Consider the following 20,181-nt stretch of genomic DNA (forward strand, 5'->3'; position numbering starts at 1 on the left):
ATTAACAAGGGAATGATACTGTTTCTTTTGCCGTTGAGGACAGAAGTGGATGAGCTCAACTGTGTTTTGCATAACAGGATTTCTTAGAACACATGATGGAAAACAGAAAGTTGTGTCAGATAAAGTAGTTTAAAAATACACTGGAATAACTGATTGAGAAATTATCCCATATTAAATAAAAATGAAAGTTAAAAAAAAGATTTTAAAAGCTTCCTTTAAAGGCAACTCTACCTTTAAAAGACATGGTATGAACCCTGTACTGGGGACAGGAATAGATACGTAGTTATTTAAGAGATCTTAACTCTTCCAATAAAACAGAAAAAGACAATAATATCCTCTGTAACTAGTCCTGCTGGTTTGTATGTCTTAAAGTCGTCTTTATAGATACTTAAGTATCTTGCAGCAGTGAGATGAGATTAATCTCTTGCAGAGACTTTCCTTCCTTGAAATCTGATCAGTCTAATACATTATTTTATTACGTTCAGGTCATCCATATGAAATATATGTAATTTACATTCCTGAAATCTGACCAGGAAGTTAGTTTTTGCTCTAGTGAGAGACTGGATTACTTTGGAGACGTTATGTGCTGTGTTTCATAGCGAGAGTTTATTGAATGAAATAGATGTTTAGGCAGTTTTATTTCTAGCAGATTTTTTCTTATATATGGTATTAGCAAACTCTTCGTGGTGATATTCTATCAGCATGGAATGTACCTTTTTTTCCATATGTACACTCTAAAATCATGAGGCTTAACTTCACTTTCGCACATTTTAATGTGCACTTTCTATCCTCGCACTTGCCAAATGACCGATACCTTTTTTTTCCTTTCTTTCTTTTTCTTTTTCTTTTTCTTTTTTTTTCTTTTTTTTCCCCCTTTCTGGCATTAATTTTTGCTCATTTGACATCCAATTTGCTAAATGAATTATGACAGTAATCCTTTCTTCTGTGCTGTTGCTTCACTTTATTCCACACTATATATTCAGGTTTTCTGGGGTCATTCTTCTCTCCTGCTGCCCCTTGTTTTGGTAATGAAAGATAAGATTTATTTATACTGATTAAAATAATTCTGAATGGTTTTACATTCATTTTAGCTCAGATAAACTGAATTGCAAAAATTAAATGTATCTTGTAACCACTTATGCAGAACATAAGGACTTTTTAATTGTTGATGATATTGAAAAACTCCGCATGAATTTACATTTGGAAGGAATAAAATTACTAGCAAAATCTGTCACTGGAACAAGGGTTAAAAGACTGAGAAGCAGTACTTATAAGATCTCGTGGAAAGAGGGGTTCAAAATGACATTCTCAAAGAGAGAAAAGATTGTGGAAAAATATTATAGTTGTTTCGTTCCAAACATAAACATGTAGAAAATGTCTACTTCAATAGGACAGATAATTAGAATGGCAAATTAGACATCTGTAAATGCAAGGAAGGCAAAAAATAGCATGCATTTTGAAGATTAAACCCTTTTTTTTCTGTAAAGACAATATTTCTCTTGAAGTATATACATTCTAATTATCCACAGAATAGTCAGGCAGAAGGAGATGTGCATAGTGCAGTTAAAGCAGAAGAGGAGATGTCTTAGTGTACACACACCCAGCACAACAGAGAGGAGAACCCTGTGCTAGCAAAGGTTCCTCTTGTCAAGGGCTGGAAGCCTGCCCGTCCACCCAGGACAGTTCTAGCCAGGGTCCCATGATGGTGTTAATGCCAAATCAGGTCAGTGAGAGCTGTTTGCTAGTCATTTATCCAGTTGCATAATGTGGTGAACTTTTTCCATGCATAAAGAACCTTACTTTGTGCTGGATCTCAGTGTTACCCTGACTGTCCTGACTCTTCTTTTCAGCCTGTGCTTTTTGAATTTCCCTGTGATTATAGAGGAAAATTATATACTGGGCTGTAATACTTCTGGTAGAGAAGTCAACAAGATCAGGGCAGTTTTCTTTGTGCACTACCTTGCACTATGGCCAATTCATAGTCAGTCCACCCTGCATCCTTGCCTGAGAAAGCCTTATCTCCTCTCTCGACACTCTTCCCTTGCTTTTCTCTCCAAAGCACTAACAGGTGTGGGATTTCACACACAGGATGTCTCAGGCAGTCTAAAACTTCTGCCTATGCTCTGAAGTGGTCTGTGCAATTTTTCCTGTTTCGAATCTGAAAGACTGCTTAGCAAACTTCTGTCGGCAGTTTCCCAGTCCCTGGCTCTGCAGGCTGGTGACCAGCTGTGTGAACCTCTGGCAGTCCCTCCCCAGGCTGCATCCTTCTGGAGTGTACAACTGCAGCCTTCCCACGGCACGAGGAAAGGTGGTGGTGCTGGTCCTTCTGTGCATCCTACCAGTTTGCTTCGCCCTCTCTTTGCCCTGATTTAGTGGGACTCACTTTTGGTGACAGAACTTAATGGCATTTGGATCATTTAATGGGTTGCAAGGTATGGTGGGTTTTTTTTTGTTTGTTTGGTTTTTTGGTTTTTTTTTTTAGGGCTGCAATAGATACCGTTGTTTAAAAAATTAACCCAGAACAATCTGAAGCATACAGGAACATATATCTGTGACATTTGTGTTAGGAATAAGAGAGTCACTGAACTGAGATGTGATTGTTCTTTTTTCATGGAGCTTTGTGTGTGATGAAGTGACATATGGCTTGGTTTATACAGGGCTTAAAACTCTCTTAAAGTAGTACCTCAGAACATTTTATTTTCTTCTCATAAATTCCCATCAATAAATGTTCTTTTTCAGTGCAAATACAAAAATAAAATTTATTAGGTAAAACCTTGCTCAGATGGGCAAGGGAGTACATAAAAGATGCTATGCCAACAGAAAAATCCAATCACAGGCAATTATGATTTCCATTGACACTGGAGGAACAAGGTAGGTGGATGATAATTTCTGGTGCATCTCAAAAGGAAGTACTCTGGAAATACTTCCATATTCATTAAAGCACCTGCAAGTGTATTCAGTTTGCAGAAAAGGAACTTATGTTCAGATCAGCCCTACTTGGGGAAACCATCTGCAGAGAGACTGAAAATAATTATTTACTGATAGGGCAGGAGAAATAGAAAAGCCCCTTTAATTTTTTGTATTTCAGACTGATTTTTTCAGAGTGAGCAGAAAGAGAGATAGGAATGTTTTTTGTAAGCTCTTGAATACACTTAATGTCAAAAGTTACTATTTAGAGCAGAAGCACATAATAAGTCATGCAGGATCAAGTCAGGATCAGCTCTTGAAATCCATATTTGCAATTAACTTTCAGTAATACCTCAGTTCTTACTATTCTGTTAAATTCCATCAATTGAATCAGAGGTTGGATGACACATTTAAGCAACAAACTGACAAATTCTGCCAGCAAAATGATACAACACATACAGTTCTTCATGTCAGCAATGTGTAGTCAAGTCTTTTCACCGGCTGCCTAGGCTACAGGAGTTGTTTTGGATAAAGATAGACTCAATTGTTGCTATGAAGCAAAAAACTTGGCGGTTTTTGTTTCTGTTAATGCTGAATTTCAGTTTTTAATATTCTGATTATATTTAGTAGGGTTTCAGAACATTTTTCAATCATCAGCTGATCTAAGAAAGCAAGATTACTTCTCAGACATTGAGCTAAAAGTAATGCATTTTGGGGCTAGAAGTTAGCAGCAGAATTTCACTGATTGTGACATATCTAATGCGACCATCCGTGTATTGCACATATCACTGCAGTCAGATGTAGGTTATCTTTACATTAGTCATTATAAAGGCCGCTGAACAAGGGAAATATTTAAAACATTTATTTTAATTTATTGATTTTCTGAGACAGTCATGTTGGCTTTGCAAAGAGACAGAGGGATCTAATCTTGTGCAGCTAGAGGAAAAGAGTCCCTAGGTCTGGTTTTTGTTCCCTGCTGGTTCCATGTGTTTCTTTATCTGTTGTTTTCTCAAGGTATGCAGAGAAAAGTTCTTCCATGAAGATTTCTTTAGGAACCACACCATGAGAAGGATCAGTATAACGCCAAAAATCATATTATTTTGATTTCAACATTTACATTCCCCTTTCCCAAATTCCTGTAAGCTCTCTGGCTCACCACAGACATCTCCCTCACACCAGGCAGCCTCTCTTTTTAGAGTGCTAAAGGTGTGGGAGCTTCCAAGCAAACACTGATTTTTTTTCCTGACAGAGTAGGGCTGAGCTGTGGGGTATTTCAGCACTGCTGGCTGCTGCAGGAGGGGGAAACCTGCAGCTTCTACAGCTGAGTTCTACTACAGATAAAGGCACAGCTGCAGTGAGAGAGAGGCAGTGGGCAGAGAGGGGCAGAAATTGTTCTGAAATATATTCTTGCTAATCCCTGTTCCCACTTTCACTCTGCAGCACTAAACTTTCCTCTAATCAAAACATTTTTTCCTCAATTATTATTTGAGAGCAGAAGAGGGAGGAGTTTGTTCACACTTTTGTTGGAGAGAGCAAACATCTCCTTTTAATCCTGAATATTATTTACAGATTTGAAACACCAATATTATATGGTTTTGTTTGGTTGTTTTTTTGTGGGTTTTGTTTTGTTTTGTTTTGTTTTGTTTTGGGTTTGGTTTTGGTTTTTTTTTTGGCTACTGAACGAAGTAATGAATGCATTCGGAGCATTTGAAAACGGGTCGCTCTTGTCCAGTTACCCTGCTCCTGCCAGATGGGATCCCTTCCGTCGTCCCTTGGACTCCATCCAGCCCTGGCAATTCAGACTTCTGGCAGCAGTAATGTTGGTGGTGACCTCCCTGTCACTTGCTGAGAACCTGGCTGTAATCCTGGTAACTTTTAAGTTCAAGCAATTGAGACAACCTGTCAATTATATCATAGTCAATTTGTCTGTGGCTGATTTCCTGGTCTCACTTACTGGTGGTACCATCAGCTTTTTAACAAATCTAAAAGGTTATTTTTTCATGGGATACTGGGCTTGCGTACTGGAAGGATTTGCCGTCACATTTTTTGGTAAGCTTGATTTTGCTTGTAGTTTTATGTCCTTTTCCTTCAACTTCCTTCAGCGTATTCTGCAGCAGCTTCCTAAGTCACTGACTTTGCATGCCTTTGAATTCACTGGTATTTTCCCCTGTTACATATATTCTGTAGTGGAGAGTGGAAAAGTGTATCTCTCTATCCATGTCATATAAATGGCATGTGTACTGTCGCATGTGTACTGATCATTGAATATGTTTCATAGGATGAGGAAAAGCTTGCCAATAGAATAGCAGTGTTATGGGGCCTATGGTAAAACAATTTCAGGAAAAAAATCCTTATGTGTAGCTACATTCAATATTTGTATTTAGTTGTACGCATATATGGATAAATAAGAGAGAGAGAAAAAGAGTGAGTGGCTACCCATAAACTATGGAAAATCTTAGGGCACAGAACATCTTGTGCTCTCTATCTTTCAGGGACTGAAGGAGCAGGGAGCATCTGTAACAGTCAGTCCACACATCTACATCTTTCTGTAATTTTTTTTTTTCATGTCTTTGTTCACTTGCTACAAAATATATGAGAAGTACTCTAAGAGGAAAAATCCTCACCGCACAGTACCCCATGTAAATACACCTCTGCAGAATAAATGGTGTATTAGTTTAAAATGGGGCATCTACTCACTTGAGACAGAGGCTCATTCCTGCATCCTGTGCCTGTTTCTGAAGCTGCATGAAGACAGCCAGTAATGCTTGTCCCTGCTCTAAATCACACACAGTACTGATCCTCAGCTCAGCTGAATCACTCACAGTGCTGAAATAAAATCCCACAGCTGCTCTCTGCCTGTTTTAGCTAGACAGAGGGAATGACAGTGAGGGACAATACTTATTCATCAGTTTGTGGCATGTAAGCTTGTGTCCTATGGAGAAAGATCAGGCTATTCTGAGATTTTGGTGTCCCACCAAGTAATATGTGCCTAAATTGGTAATTTGCTGTTGTGGGCAGCTGTCTGCAGGTTTGAGTTTTCTGATAGCCTGAAATACTTTTTGCAAAGATAGTATTTGGAAGATTTTAGTTAATTAATTTGGATGCTACACGTAATTCGCAGCTTTTCAGAGAAGAGCCAAATGAAAAGTGTAGGTCCTAATCACTTGACTGGCCTGATAAGCTGCTTGGTTTTGTAGCCCTTATACCATAGACTGTCAAACTGGATAAATGTGAAATTCTTATGCTATTCATTAATAATAGAATAATGCACATAAATTGCCCATCCTTTCATAACCTGTGCTGATAGAAAGGATGTCTGATGTTGTGGGTAGTCAAAGAGTGTAACTGGTTGCCCAGAGTGGTTGTGGAGTCTCCATCTCCACAGCACTCAAAACCCAGCTGGACGGGGTCCTGCACAACCTGCTGACGGACAGTGCTTGAGGGCGAATGATGACCTCCAGAGATGCTTTCAAAATAAACCATTCAGGGATTCTGTAATTTGGGATGGTGTTTGCTTTTCAGCGATCTACCCAAATTGGATGCTGTGTTCTCTTGCTACAGGCATTGTAGCTCTCTGGTCTCTTGCTCTGCTGGCTTTTGAGCGGTACATTTTGATCTGCCACCCGCTGAGAAATAAGCGCTTGAGGAGCAAGGATGCAGCTCTAGGTATTGTCTTTGTGTGGAGTTTTTCCTTTATTTGGACCATTCCACCAACAATCGGTTGGAGCAGTTATACCACCAGTAAGATTGGAACTACTTGCGAGCTTAACTGGTAAGGCTGCTCTCACAGAGTATGGTAAAAAAATGAAACTTGCAGCTTAGGATGTCTCAGGGACAGAAATTTAAAGGAAAGGGTTAAAGATGATGTAAATCTCTGGGAAAAAAAAAATAAAATAAAGAAACCCGTAATAAAACTGATCAAAATTTTCCATGATCAGTTTCTAAAACAAAAATCACTCTAGACCTTGTGGGTTTTTGTCAGGAGTCAAAGGACAAAGAGATAGATTTTCTTCAGAAGACTGGACAAAGCTCTGAGCAAGCTGGTCTGACCCCATAGCTGGCTCTACTTGGAGCAGGAGTTTGGACTACACATCCCTTCCGACCTAAGCAGCCCCACAGTTCTTTCATACTGCACCTACAGTTGTAGGATCCTCTCCCAGCCCCTGGGCAGGGAGTTGGCCCAGTGCTCCATCTGGTGATATGACTAGAACTGCAAAGGGGCATGTCGAATAAAAAAACATTTGAGAAAAATACTAGTGACGTCTTTGAAAAGAAAGATTAATATTCAAGAAAATAATAAGAGCACATAGTAGTAGTGTACATGCCCAAGGTATTTTGTATTTTATATAGGTACTCAGGAGCTTATGCTGACCGTGCATACATTATTACCTTCTTCACCACCTGTTTTATAGTACCCTTATTTGTGATTTTGGTATCCTATGGAAAATTGATGCAGAAGCTAAAAAAGGTAAGAAGAAGCACTCATAAGTAAACCTTTAAAATGTGTATGCATGCAAACGTTTGGAATTACTGTGTTCGATTTTCTGTAAAGATCAGACATAAGCAGATCAGATTCGCAGGCAGCAAACGCATTCAGTTACATCCCTTGTTATATAATTTTCTTTACACACAGAAATTCATGCTATGGTTAGAAGTGATATTTTAAAGTGTGGAGTTCACATCACTTATCAGTACATCTCATCAGTCAAACATTATACAAATGAAAGAATGTTTACCTCATATATAAACAGAATGATCCAGTACTGCTTTATTCACAACTGTTCTTCAATTCAGTGACAGTTCATAAGACTCAAACCAGGCAAATAAGAATGAAGCTTAAAATGACTGCAGTTGTAAATGTTAAGAGTGCTGCCTACTATTTAGTAATACTCTCAAATAAGATGCAGCCTTTGTAAATAATGCAATGCTGTTCAATAAACAAAATATTAATAAGGAGTATTAAAAATACTTGAGAAATGCTTTTGAATCTTCTTTAATGGTTGTGTTGACCTGATCCAAAAGAGAAGCTGCAAAAAGTGACAAAGAAGACAACAGGATAGGAAAATTCCTGTCTGGTACAGGATTTGGGGACAAAATTTTGGGAAAATATTGATATTTCTATTTACTGCAAAGCTCTGCAACATATTCTGTGAATCTATAATGAATTGGCATATGATTATATCTCACAACTGAGTTAATTTTCAAAAATCTGACTATAGTGAACAGAGAGAGATCCAAGCACCAGAACTGGTGTCTTGATGTTCCCAGCCATCTCTCCTCATGCATTTTGTCCCACAGTTGTCACAGTGTAGGCTTGTTCCTGAGTGGAATAATCTGCCAGTCGCTCAGTCCCAGTGACCCCAGCTTTACAATGCCAATTGTAGTTTTCACTGCAACATCGAAGTCGATGAAAGAAATTAATCTTCAGGAAAATATCAATTTAGCAGTTTACAATAGAGATAAATTATTATGGCAGTATTCCTGTGTTTGTAAGATAAAGCACCAGTATGTTTTTCTTTAAATAGAAAGGAAAATCTGTATGTGGAAAAAAAGACCAGGCTGATATGAGACAGAGATGAAACAGCTGAAAGTGCAATAAAGGAGATTGTGTTCCTTTTCCAGAGGACTACTCCTGCTAGAAGAGAGGCTGGGCTGCTCTCTGTGTAGGAAAAGCATACATGAAAAAATGCTGTAGAAATCTCATATATTGGCAGGGAATATATTAGTATCAAACACAGCCTTTGTTAATGCCTAATAACTTGCAGTTATTGTAACAATTCATTATTGTTGTTGTCTTGCTGTTGTTATATTTGGTAAAAACTGACATGTATTGAAACTTTCTACAGAGGCGAGGACATTGCCATTCCTAGGAGGTGCTTCTATACCTCTTTAAGTACTAAACATGTTGAATTCTCCGAGTGCAGTTCAAAAGTTATTATAGAAAATGTCTCAATAGAGTTCTAACATTACTGCAGGAAGTTAAAAGGCCAAGTTATGCAAACAAATCCTATTTTATTAGAATGTAATATTGCAAGACCTGGCACAAGACTTTTCTGGAGCCAGAGTTATTAATTATTTCTCATGTAAAGTAACATTTCGTAACAACACCTTGTTTCACTAAGTCATCAGAAACCAAACAAGGATCTTTCCCAGAAAGACGGTGTCTGACATCAGCTAATCTCTGTATGAACACCTGTGCTTAAGCTTTTGCACGATCGCTGAGGAAAAGAGTGAGAACACTCCTACTAAGTGCCGCAATCCCACTTTAATTCTGATATCATTATCAGATCAGTAAATGCTCAGTAAATGCATCAGTAAATGCTCTTCTGGGGAAGGCCATAGAGCACCATTGAGCCAGACAGACTCCCCTGGTGTGAATTTGCCCCTCTGTTAGGAGGTTGCACAGCTCAGCAGCATGCTGTCTGTAATAGCATGTCAGACACCCCATTGTCTGCAAAAGCTACACGGAATAGAAAGCGCTTGAATTCAGCTCACTATCTCCTTATGACTCACCGTGATGTCCTTCTTTTTCACTTTGACAATAAAAACGCAAAGATAGTTAAGCAAAGGACAATTTACGAAGGCTGGTATATGGTAATTCACGCCCCCCAGCAGTAACTGCGGCACCCATCCCTCTGCGCTACCCCACTCGGGAGGAGCAGCTCTTCCCTCCCGGCAGGGCACCGGGCCGCTCGCTGCAGTCGCTGGCTGGGCTTTGTGACCGCGGCACGCAAAGCAATCGCACGGAGACAGGAGACTTGTAGGGCAGAGCTGCTCCTCAGAGACAGCTCAAGGCCGAGACCTAGCCTGTTTATTTCTTACGGTTTGTACATTTGTAGGTCTGGTCGTGGATTGGTTTCTGGGGTTACCGCTTCTCAGCCCGGTGGCCAGACCAGCTGTTAGTTACAATTATTTTCAGGCTAGAAATATGTAAACAAAGGACAGGGAATGAAAAACAAAAGGTTTGTTTATGTTCCCATGTGTGAGAAAAGAGAAAACTGCTCCTAATATTGTGTAGAAACTAAAGAAACTGATTCCATCTTATGAACAAGTAAAAGGCTTTAAAAAAAATTCAGAAAAACCAGGGTGACAGGACTTGTTGCTTTCTGGAATCTTTTCTCTTTTCTTAAAAGGTGTCAGATGCACAAGACAGGCTGGGAACTACCAGGAGACCTGAAAGACAAGTGACTAGAATGGTTGTTTTTATGATCATCGCCTTTCTAATCTGCTGGATGCCATACGCTACCTTTTCTCTCCTAGTCGCTGCATATCCCTCCATTGAGCTGGATCCTTGTCTGGCAGCAATTCCGGCTTTCTTTTCCAAAACAGCTACGGTTTATAATCCAATTATTTATGTCTTTATGAACAAACAGGTACTGTATGCTCTCAGAGTGTCTCTAACACTCATATTTTGCTATTTTGTCTTGCTTTATAATGAATTCTTTCTACCTACCTATGTGTTAGCTAACAAGCATTACAATATCCAGCATTTAGAATGAAAAAATAATCTGCCTGGTGGAAGATAGTGTAAACCTCTGAGCATGATTGAAATATGTTAATGATTATTTGGTTTAGATATTATAAAGCAAAATCAGCCCTTAGGGAACATGAGTTAGTTTCCTGTATAAAAATTATGTATAGGAATGTAACACAGTAAGTTGACCTTGAGGTGGGCTGCATATTTTTGAAGCTTGAATTTTTCTTGGGGAAATGAGGCATTTGTGGTTTATGTGCAGGGAGGGGTAGAAGTATTGCACACAAACATTTAACAGGGGGGTTTCTTCTTTGGAATGAGGGCAGAGGATTGAATGCAGGAATAAAGAATTGACATGGGGATGAACCAGAGGGCTATGTCCTCACAGTGATAACAGCATGATAATAAATACGGGCAGATTTCTGCAATGAATGCAACACAGGGAGTGGTGGCATCAAGCACATAAATTAAATAAAGAAAAATTGTTAAGTGGCTGTGGAATAAGAAATAGTGACTTTATTTTTTCAGTCCTGCAGAGAGAGCTATTGCTTATCTTATATCCTGTGGGACAGCACGCTGATCTCCCAAACCATGTAGATGTGTGCTACACTTCACCCTGTTTGTGGATGTAAACGACAAAACCCCATCTTTGACTAGCCAGGAATTTAGTATATGAAAGCATGAGTCTGGAGAAATGACCAATTATGTTCATTAGATATGATTAGCTAGAAGCAGAAAAGAAAAATTATTTTTTAGATTGATTGGGTCTTTTGAGGACATAGTTGATCTTTAGGTTTAGAGTTCTTCATGGTGGCATAGGCAAATATATTTTATGGGGTTATTTCTTTATATTTCCAACTGATTCATGAGAGAATTTCCAAGACTTTTAGCCAATATGCAGATTGATTTATAGAACGGTTTTTAAATTTCTTATGTGTTTTTATTGATCTCCTGTTTTTTCAACTTTTTAGTTCAGGCAGTGTCTGATTCAAATGTTCAGTTGCAGTGCCATAGGAACTGCGGAGTCCAACATGAACCTGACTTCAGAGAGAGCAGTGCTCAGCCAGGACAGAAGAGGCAGTGAGATGTCCCCCATGGCAGTTCACAGCACCATTCCTAAGAGGAAAACTGGGGATGAACACAGAAGCCGACAATCTTTGGTTCTCTAGACAACTTCCGAAAACAAAATGTGTCCCATGCAGAGTGGGAGATGGGATCATTAATGCAATGCTACAGTGTATGTCATTGTTACAATCACCTACTAAAGACAGGTTGTCACTGGGGACACTGTGGTCCTGTCGACATCAGCGTTTGAGATCCCAGACTCCTCAGTGTGTGCAAGAGCTTCTTGGCTCAAACATAAGCTGAGTCCCTTCCTCCACTGCATTCCTCTTCCCAACCCACAATCCACCTGTAGCAGGTAGTCGTGCCACTACTGTTTCTGCTGTGTGTCTCTCTCCCTCCAATCCTTAAGTCCTTGTTTCTGCTTAAGTCACGTCCTCACTGCTTAAACTGGGCTGCTGATTCCAGAATAAATTATTAACATGTTATTACACCTCCGCTTTTAGAAGCAAGGACTATAACACAAATACTGCTTCTGTAAACAGTGAAAACTAACGGAAACTGCCAGCTTTCTGTGGCTGTATTCCATCTCATATTTAATTGACACAGTGAAGTGCAGCAATATACTTAGCTTTAGCGGAATGTCACTTGCACATGAAAAGCCAAACCAGGTTACGAGCGTAATAAAGACAGACTTCTGGTTTGCACAGTGTTTGGGATCATCATATGAAGTGCTGCTAAGAATTAAGCTTGTGCTAAGGCACATTGGAATTTTAATCCTATATAAAATCTATCTTTAATTGAATGCATATTAGGAGAAAAGGCAAAGGCTGACTGCATTTAAACGCTTTAGGATGGAAAAGCATTATTTCTTGAGAAGATGTTAGTACAATGCCAGTTGAAACAAATGTTGTTCCATGGTGGTATAGGGAAGTTACATTAACTCCACCCTGTACAGTCCTTATCTATAGAAATGTGATGTGGAATGGATCATCCATGGTTCAGTTTTACTTCAAAAAAATAAAATTATTTTACACAGAATGAAGAAATTTTGTTTCTATCAGATGTTTTTCTGCTTTCTGTTAAGTTAATGTTTGAAAAACTATATTGCCTTGAAAAAGAGTGGGAATACCTGAGATACCTGTGGTCAAAGCCAGTCCCTGAGCAGTACCTTGCTGACTTGGAAGTCAAGAACCATTCCTGCAGCAGCCGGGGACACTGGAGGATCAGGAAAAGGTAACACAGACATACAGCACAAAGCATATCCTGAAACCCTGGTATGTTGCAGAGACAGGTTTCGGTATGATTCCCCTGCTCATGAGGAGGCGAGCTGTAGTTACCTGCAAGGAGTGGAGGGACAAGCATGGGAGCGTGGCCCCGAGCCACTCTGGCCTTGACATGCTCGCTGGGCTGCTCGCCATCTGCTCCTGCTCGTGGCCCTCACAGCACTCACACCCATGGACGATCACGCTCTTTGGTTTTGCATCTTACAAAAGCCCTTTGGACCTTTTCTACACAGCGACCTTACCAGAAGAGGAGAGGTTAGGAAGCATTGGATCTTTTTCTATTTTCTCATTAGAAGGATGTTCAAATTCCATTGCCCTGATTTCATTTTGGGATGGTAATATCCAAAGAGAGGAGTTCGTCTGCAAATAAAATCATGAGCTGCACATGTGAGAGCTCACTGCAAAAGACTATATAGTTTTCCTATTAGTCTCACAAAATTTCATGTGGTGACTGCCTTTTACAGTGTAGTTTTGGCTTGAACTTCTGTAAGAGCTCAACCCTAAACTCAAATGTTGATCCTTATTCTAGCAGGCACATTCCTTACCAGTAATCCTGTGTTAGCTGTAGCAGAGCAATGAACAGATGTATTTGCTTTTTTAAAATGTTTTGGACATATTGTGAGATAGGAAGAGAGGGATTCAGTAATTAATTGTATGCACCCTTTTGTGCTCATTAGTCCGTTAAAACAGTCAGATGTGATTTGAAAGTGAAAATTCTTGCATTTAAGACTCAGATTTTCTCTTTCAAGGATATATTGACCTAGGTTAATCACAAGTTAATAGTATTACATACATTAAATCATGAAGAATTGGCAGAAGTGCTAGTGTTTAATTAAAGCAACAGAATTATTTTATCTCCTGAGAAGGTGAGGATATGTAAAGTATAGCTCTGTAGTCCAAAGTAAAGCAACAAAAAATAAGTAATTGCAAAGAAAAAAACAATGGAAAACAGTAGAAAACAGCAAGCTGTCTCTATAAGATGTTCCCATCTTTCATAGAAACAAGGAATAATAGAATCAATGGGTATTTTAATCTTAAAAAATCTTCAGTAATGCTTTTCAGGAGGAGGAGGAGACTTTTTCTTCTACTTACTGGTCAGAGAGTAGATTTTAAAATGTGAGAACACCTTAATGCATTGTCAGAGTGGGCCAACCAGAACAGTATCAGTCTGGGAGCAAAATATTACAGGCTTCCCAGGAGATGGTTGTTAAGTCTTTCAATGTAACACGATAAAATAATTTTTAGACCTACAAACAAAACTAGGGGTAAGGGAGAGGGCTCTCTTTTTTCAGAGTTGTGCACAGTGATTAAGGGGACACATTTTTGCAGTATGTGCTAAGAACATGACACGAAGATTTTAACAGGTACAAAAAGTAATTTTGGCAATGGATGGTTTTAAGACCTTAAGATTCCATGAATGAAAGGTGTGAACACTGCAAAAGTCAGCTTGCTTACACTTGATTGGGAGCTAATAAACAGCATCTTGTGTCCTTGAATTTTCATTTTGCCACCAAGATTATGCCTAGAAATAACATTCCTTAAAAAAAAGTTTTTTATATATTGTCTATTGTTTGCAAAACTAGCAATGTAACACTATACCACATTCTGCTTTGTAATCATTGCATTTAAATGATGTAACCTGAAGAAAGATAGTGCCCTTTCCACAAACCTTCCACGGCATAGGGGGATAATTGCTTTGTGTTTTTTCTTAAAAATGTCAGCAATACTTCATCAATCTACTTGTTTGTAATGGAAATAGCGCTTTTTTACTTTTTTTTTTTTTTTTAATATATATATATATAAATGATAGATGCACTAGGAGTTACAGTTGTGTTATGAGGTCATGTTGGTTCCTTTGGAATAACAGTAAGAAAGGCACAGACACTGAAGCCTAGCTAAATGATTCACTGAGTGAAAACTAGAAAGCGTGGAAAAGATCAATCTTAAGACCCTTGTTCTGGAAACCTCATGTTTCAGCATGAAATGATTCTCTCCTTTTAGGTCATGACATGCTACCCAGACCCTGTTTGGGACGAAGTATTCCAGCCTTGTTCTTGACAGCTTTGTGGTATGTCCAAGTGAACAAAATTAGCATCTTGTGCCTGTACAATGCTGGACTCTCCAGTCAGCACACCACGGTTCTCTCCCGCTAGGAATGAGCCCACACAGGTGCATTTTTAGGGCAAGTGTATCCTGACATCATGGCATGTGCACAGGGTATGAAGGGGTCACTCAAGCTAATGAACAGGTCTGTACAGCTGAGTTTAAACTCTGCTCAGGTTCTGTTTGGAATCACTATCTCCTCGTTACCAGGTCTTCTGTGCCCCACCAGAGCTGCTCTGCAATTATAGTTGTGTCAGTTCTTTCTTGTGGAAAAACTAACAAACAAATCTATTCTTAAAGCTGTGTATTCTTGAGGAAAAACCCCGAGCAAACAAGTGGATTTGGACATGGGGAAAAATATCCAAAACAGCTTTCAAAACTCATTTCAGTAAGAGATAAAATGCTGAGGCTTAAAAGTAGATTGTCCAAGCTATTTCTCCTAGTCTCAAATCCAGAGAAAGAATACATTTTAAAATGTCCTAAGATCAGCTTATCTCATCACCCACTAGCAGGGATGAAGGTGAAAGCTTAGACACTGAATGTAGTGTTGATGCACTTTACAAAATGTTTTTGTTCTTGCTCTGGCAGCAAACACCACAGCTTCCCTGGGGATTCTTTACTGCTTTTGAAGATACAAATCTGTCTTAATATACAGATCTCGTTTCTCCTAAACCCACAAGTACTGCAGAGCACTGCTGGAGAAGATACTTCTTGTTCAAAGTGCAAGGGCATGGAGAGGAGCAGAGATTGTCATTGAAGATCAGTTCTACAGAAGTTCACCATAAACCAGACCACTCCAGTATAGCTCTGATACAGATTAACTTCTGAATCATCTATTTGTACCTCTTTATACACAGGTTGCTCCTTTTGCAAATATTTTTGCCTTGGTTTTGGTAAAAATGCATTTAACCACGTATCTGAGTTTCTTTCACCTTTGATTAATAAGACCTTACCCTTACCCACACTGAACTTTTATTGCCAAAGGCTCTAAAAGCCAAAATGCAACTAGCAGTCAAACCAAGTTTGAGAAACACATTTCTGTTTCTGATTTTGGATGAAATATTAATTCCTGCTTTTTCTTTGTTTTCTACTTCCTCTTCCATTCATTTCATCATTGGGTCCAGAGCAACAAGTCCAAAATAAAACACTTCTAATATTCTCTCTCTGGTTGCTCTTACCTGCAGATCTGACATCTCACTCAGAGGAGACTCCTTCCCCCAAGAAATGCACTCACAAAGGAGAGAAGGGCTGGACAGTGAGATGAGGTCTAAGCCTCAGCAGGTTCAGCATTCACATATGTTTAGAGTGCCCATGATTTTCCTCCACCGCTATTCCAGCCTGAGTGTTCCCACAGATATACACAGGGCGGACTCATTTGACATATTTGTTCACAGTCTAGCTAGAGGAATAATATATATATTATATGGCTAGAACATTTCTGTTTAATTATGACCTCGGTGAAAATGATTATCCAAGAAAACAGAGTCATGAACATTAACAATAATTCTCATCTCAATTATTGAGAAATATAATTTTAAATGATTGGTGAAGAGAAGATTCCTAGAAAATTTATGATAATGTTCTTTATTATAATGCTTAGTGTTATAGATTGTACTATTTTTTCTCTTTATTACATTATGTTAAAGTCTCTTTCCTATGTCACAAATAGTTAAATATCTGTAAGAGAATTTAAAGGCCTTTCAGCAATTTGGCACACCAGTTTTATCTCAACTATTAGCTACCTGCATCAAGATATTAATGTAGTCATCTCTCTTTAGTCTCAATGAATTACTATAAAAATGTCAAACAATTAGATTATATTGGCCAGCACAGCCCTGTTTGATTAAGTAGAGATGTAGGCCATGTCCCTTGAATCACACTGATGAAGAACCAGAAAGGTTTGTGGAATTCCAGTGCAAATTTATTCCAATGTACATCCTACTTCAGATTCTAATGCCAGTACTTGCAATACTAATTAAAAACAAACAAACAAAACCACAAACCCACGCTAAATAGGAATTTTCAGATGGAATAAAAGTCAATATAATTCAGGAGAAATACCAATGAACTCTGTTGGAGGAGAAAAAAGCAAAAACTGTAAAACCAGCACAGAAGCCAGTGTGCTGGTGCAAGCACAGATGATGCCCAAGGGCACGTATGTGACTATACCAAGGAAGCAAAATGAGCATTTCTTTTACTTACGGGAATAGTAATGCTTAAACTCTGTCTCTGCTGGACCAGAAAATACAGTATATGCTTTGTGTCAGGAAGACAACCTGTGTATAAATACCTGATAGTGACATCTGGTTAAAGTATCTCTGTGTTGGCTTCTGCGCCATTCTGGTGGTCACTAGGACTGTGCCCTCCTTTTTCTGTACACACAAACTGTGCATCCAGTTGCACATGCAGGTCTGTCATGGACCAGCAAGGGACAAATCCTTACAGATGAAATACCTCTCAATTTTCTGGTGCCCACACAGGTCACATGTGATGAACCACTTAAGTTATGCTCCCATGACTTAAAAGTTGGAAACAGCTTCTGTTCCATATATGATAAAAATTCAGAAGATAGTTACATCAGTCATATTTTGCTACAGTAGACACACCATAAGCAAAGCATATGTGTATCTCCATGGTGAAGTCTCAGCTGAAGAAATCTGTTCCCACTCTATGCCTGCACATCTGTATCCACGTGTATCTGAGCTTCTAGAGCAGCAGAGCAGGAGAAAGCATGCACCTGTGTTATCAGTGACAGTGACAGGATTACCTGCTAATCATCAGAAAAAAATAATGGCCCAGAGAGGCTCAGATGCAGAATGACAATGTAAGAACTCTATGTCAGTACCATGCATAGTGATCTATGCAATTTAGCTGCTGCCTCACTGTCAGGATTAACCAAAGTACAGGTGGTCATCTACATACCTCAGGGCAGCATACTCCACACTCAGTTTCTATTCTGTAACCTACTTCAAGAGTCACAAGCTCAGATAAATTCTGAGGACATGACAGAACTGCAAATATTTCTGAAGCCCATTCTTTTTTTCCATCAGGAAATCTTAGTTAATTCTCTCCACTAGTGTATTGACTGGTAATTAATACACATCAGTGGGAGAACAGACTGTTCTGGCTGCACCTACAATGCTGAGAACCCCAGCAGACAAGAATGAAGGTCAAGATGTCTGCTCTGAGCAGATTAAATGTTTTCATCACAAACTTTTTTCCTCACATTCCTTTTCCAGGATATTGCAGATTACTGGTCTTAACTGTAATTCCACTGTCACTGTTCTCTCATCAGACTCAGTTTGTACTTAAGAAGTTGTTCTCCAAGCTGGTTTTCCAAACAAACACTTCTGTCCTACAATATGAAACTGTTCTCCCCTACTGATGGATTACGATCATGTCTTCATTGTGTTAATCAAAACAAAATTGGCACACTGGTCTGTTTCTTAAAATTTTGGCATCAAGAAGAAAACAGAGAAGAGTAGTGTGGACACTGTTGCTATGATATAAATTTGATCTGCAACCCAGTATCCAGTCAGATAATAAAACACCTATAATACATAATATTTTCACACAGAAGCCAGTAGAGTTTATGATTGTCAAGGGAAATTACCATCCGCACTTTTGAAAAACCCATGTTTGTTTTGGGTTTTTTATTTGCTTTCTGGACCTCTCCCTGTAATGTACTGACTTCTTTCACAATTGACATACTTTGTTAAAATTAAGAAAAAATCCACTCGAAATTAAAAATAATTTTAGGCAATAATGACTCTGATTTAGTTTACTTCAGTGTTATTATCTGTAGTTTATCTCAGTGTACCTATAGCACAGAAAAGTTATGTCAATTCTTGGAATTGCTGAATTGTTGATCATGGTTATGGTAAGCCTGTAAAAATCAGAAGTCTTACCCATCCACCTTGGTAAGACACTTATGACATTAACTTCACTTTCTTTAAGAAAATTAAGTCATAAAAAAAGCCAGAACATTATAAAAATATTTTTAGATGCCTTTTCAGGAAATAAACGCAAATCCTTAACCAGTGCAGCCCTGATTTCTGGAAAAGCTGTACATCTTTGTAAACATCTAGTTTCTCCTAACAATCTCAAATGCTTAATGTCAAGTATGAAACCATCAAGAAAAGTGACGAGTAAGGAACATTCAGTTACTGGAAAGGACGTTCTCGAACTCAGTACTGACTCACAGTTTAATCTCGACAGCTTTCACCGTCTTCTGCCATCGTGTGTGAGGATGAAGCATTATATGAAACACAGGGAAAACACAGTAGTTATCCAGTAACAAAGAAATATCTTCTTAAATATTTCCTATAGTAATGGACATTGTCACAAAACACACTTTTAATTTCTTGCACCTTCCTAGCCCAAAATATTGGCCTTTACTTCTGAAAGGGGTCTTTATTTTGTTGGCTTCAACTGTTTGAATTCAGCGCTGACTTCATGAACTCTTTTGGCAAAGGAAGAAAACATTTCTTCATAGATAGACTATTGCATTTACAATGTTTATTTTAATGTATTTAAAAGTGTACATATATATCATAATAGGTATCAAGATTCAGATTTCAGCGAATGTAATAATTTATATTTTACTCACCAGCACTATTGTTAACATTCCATACTGCATTTTTATAAATATGGGATTAAGTGATCTAAAACTCTATGACACTTAAGTAAGTCATAAGTAACTGTAAGTCTTAAGCAGCCTTCTGGAAAACTGCAACATATTAAATACATTTCCTCTCTTCTTATTCTGAAATGAAGACTATTGAGCCTGTTACTTTTGAAAATGCTACTACCGTGTTCATGAAAGACCCCACACACTCTTCTATCACTGGCTGAGAAGTATTCCATCAATTTATCACCTGAGTACCAATTTGGGTCTTCCACTGAGAAGTAAATATTTCAGGGCACATAAGCACGCCTTCAGTTTTAACTCGACCACACCCTTAAAACTCCTGCTAATAGCTGTCACTATATCTACATGAAGACAGTATATCACTATATCTACATTTGGAGGCCTGAATTAAGACTCAAGAGGGACTTTAAGAAGCTCTTCCTGGTGACTTTACAGGGATGAGCTGGTCTTTCATCCACATGCAAGAGAAGAAAGGATTTACACTCATACAGGACTGCTCAATTCCCTCTGATACCCTATTTCAGGATAGCTTCCAGGGCAGACAGCGCTGAAGCACAGGTTGGAAGGCTTACAAGGTTGCAAAATCACTAAATTAGTGTTCAAACTCAAGATGGATGGTCTTAAATAATTATGGTAAAGAACTGTACACCACGCTCAACTCCGCTCTGATTTCCCTGCCTACAAACACCTACAGCAGC

General features: G+C 38.7%; 1 protein-coding gene across 1 annotated transcript; it reads left to right on the forward strand.

Annotated features, from left to right (window-relative positions):
• Window positions 1-4,595: 4,595 nt before the first annotated feature.
• Window positions 4,596-12,405, forward strand: LOC120756141 (vertebrate ancient opsin-like). Its single transcript, XM_040071940.2, has 5 exons — window positions 4,596-4,956; window positions 6,469-6,679; window positions 7,258-7,375; window positions 10,041-10,280; window positions 11,353-12,405. Exons 1-5 carry the CDS (start codon window positions 4,596-4,598, stop codon window positions 11,548-11,550), a joined length of 1,128 nt encoding a protein of 375 aa, XP_039927874.1. The 3' UTR covers window positions 11,551-12,405.
• Window positions 12,406-20,181: the final 7,776 nt, after the last annotated feature.

The sequence above is a fragment of the Hirundo rustica genome, chromosome 8, assembly GCF_015227805.2.
Source record: "Hirundo rustica isolate bHirRus1 chromosome 8, bHirRus1.pri.v3, whole genome shotgun sequence".
NCBI classification, from domain to species: Eukaryota; Metazoa; Chordata; class Aves; order Passeriformes; family Hirundinidae; genus Hirundo; species Hirundo rustica.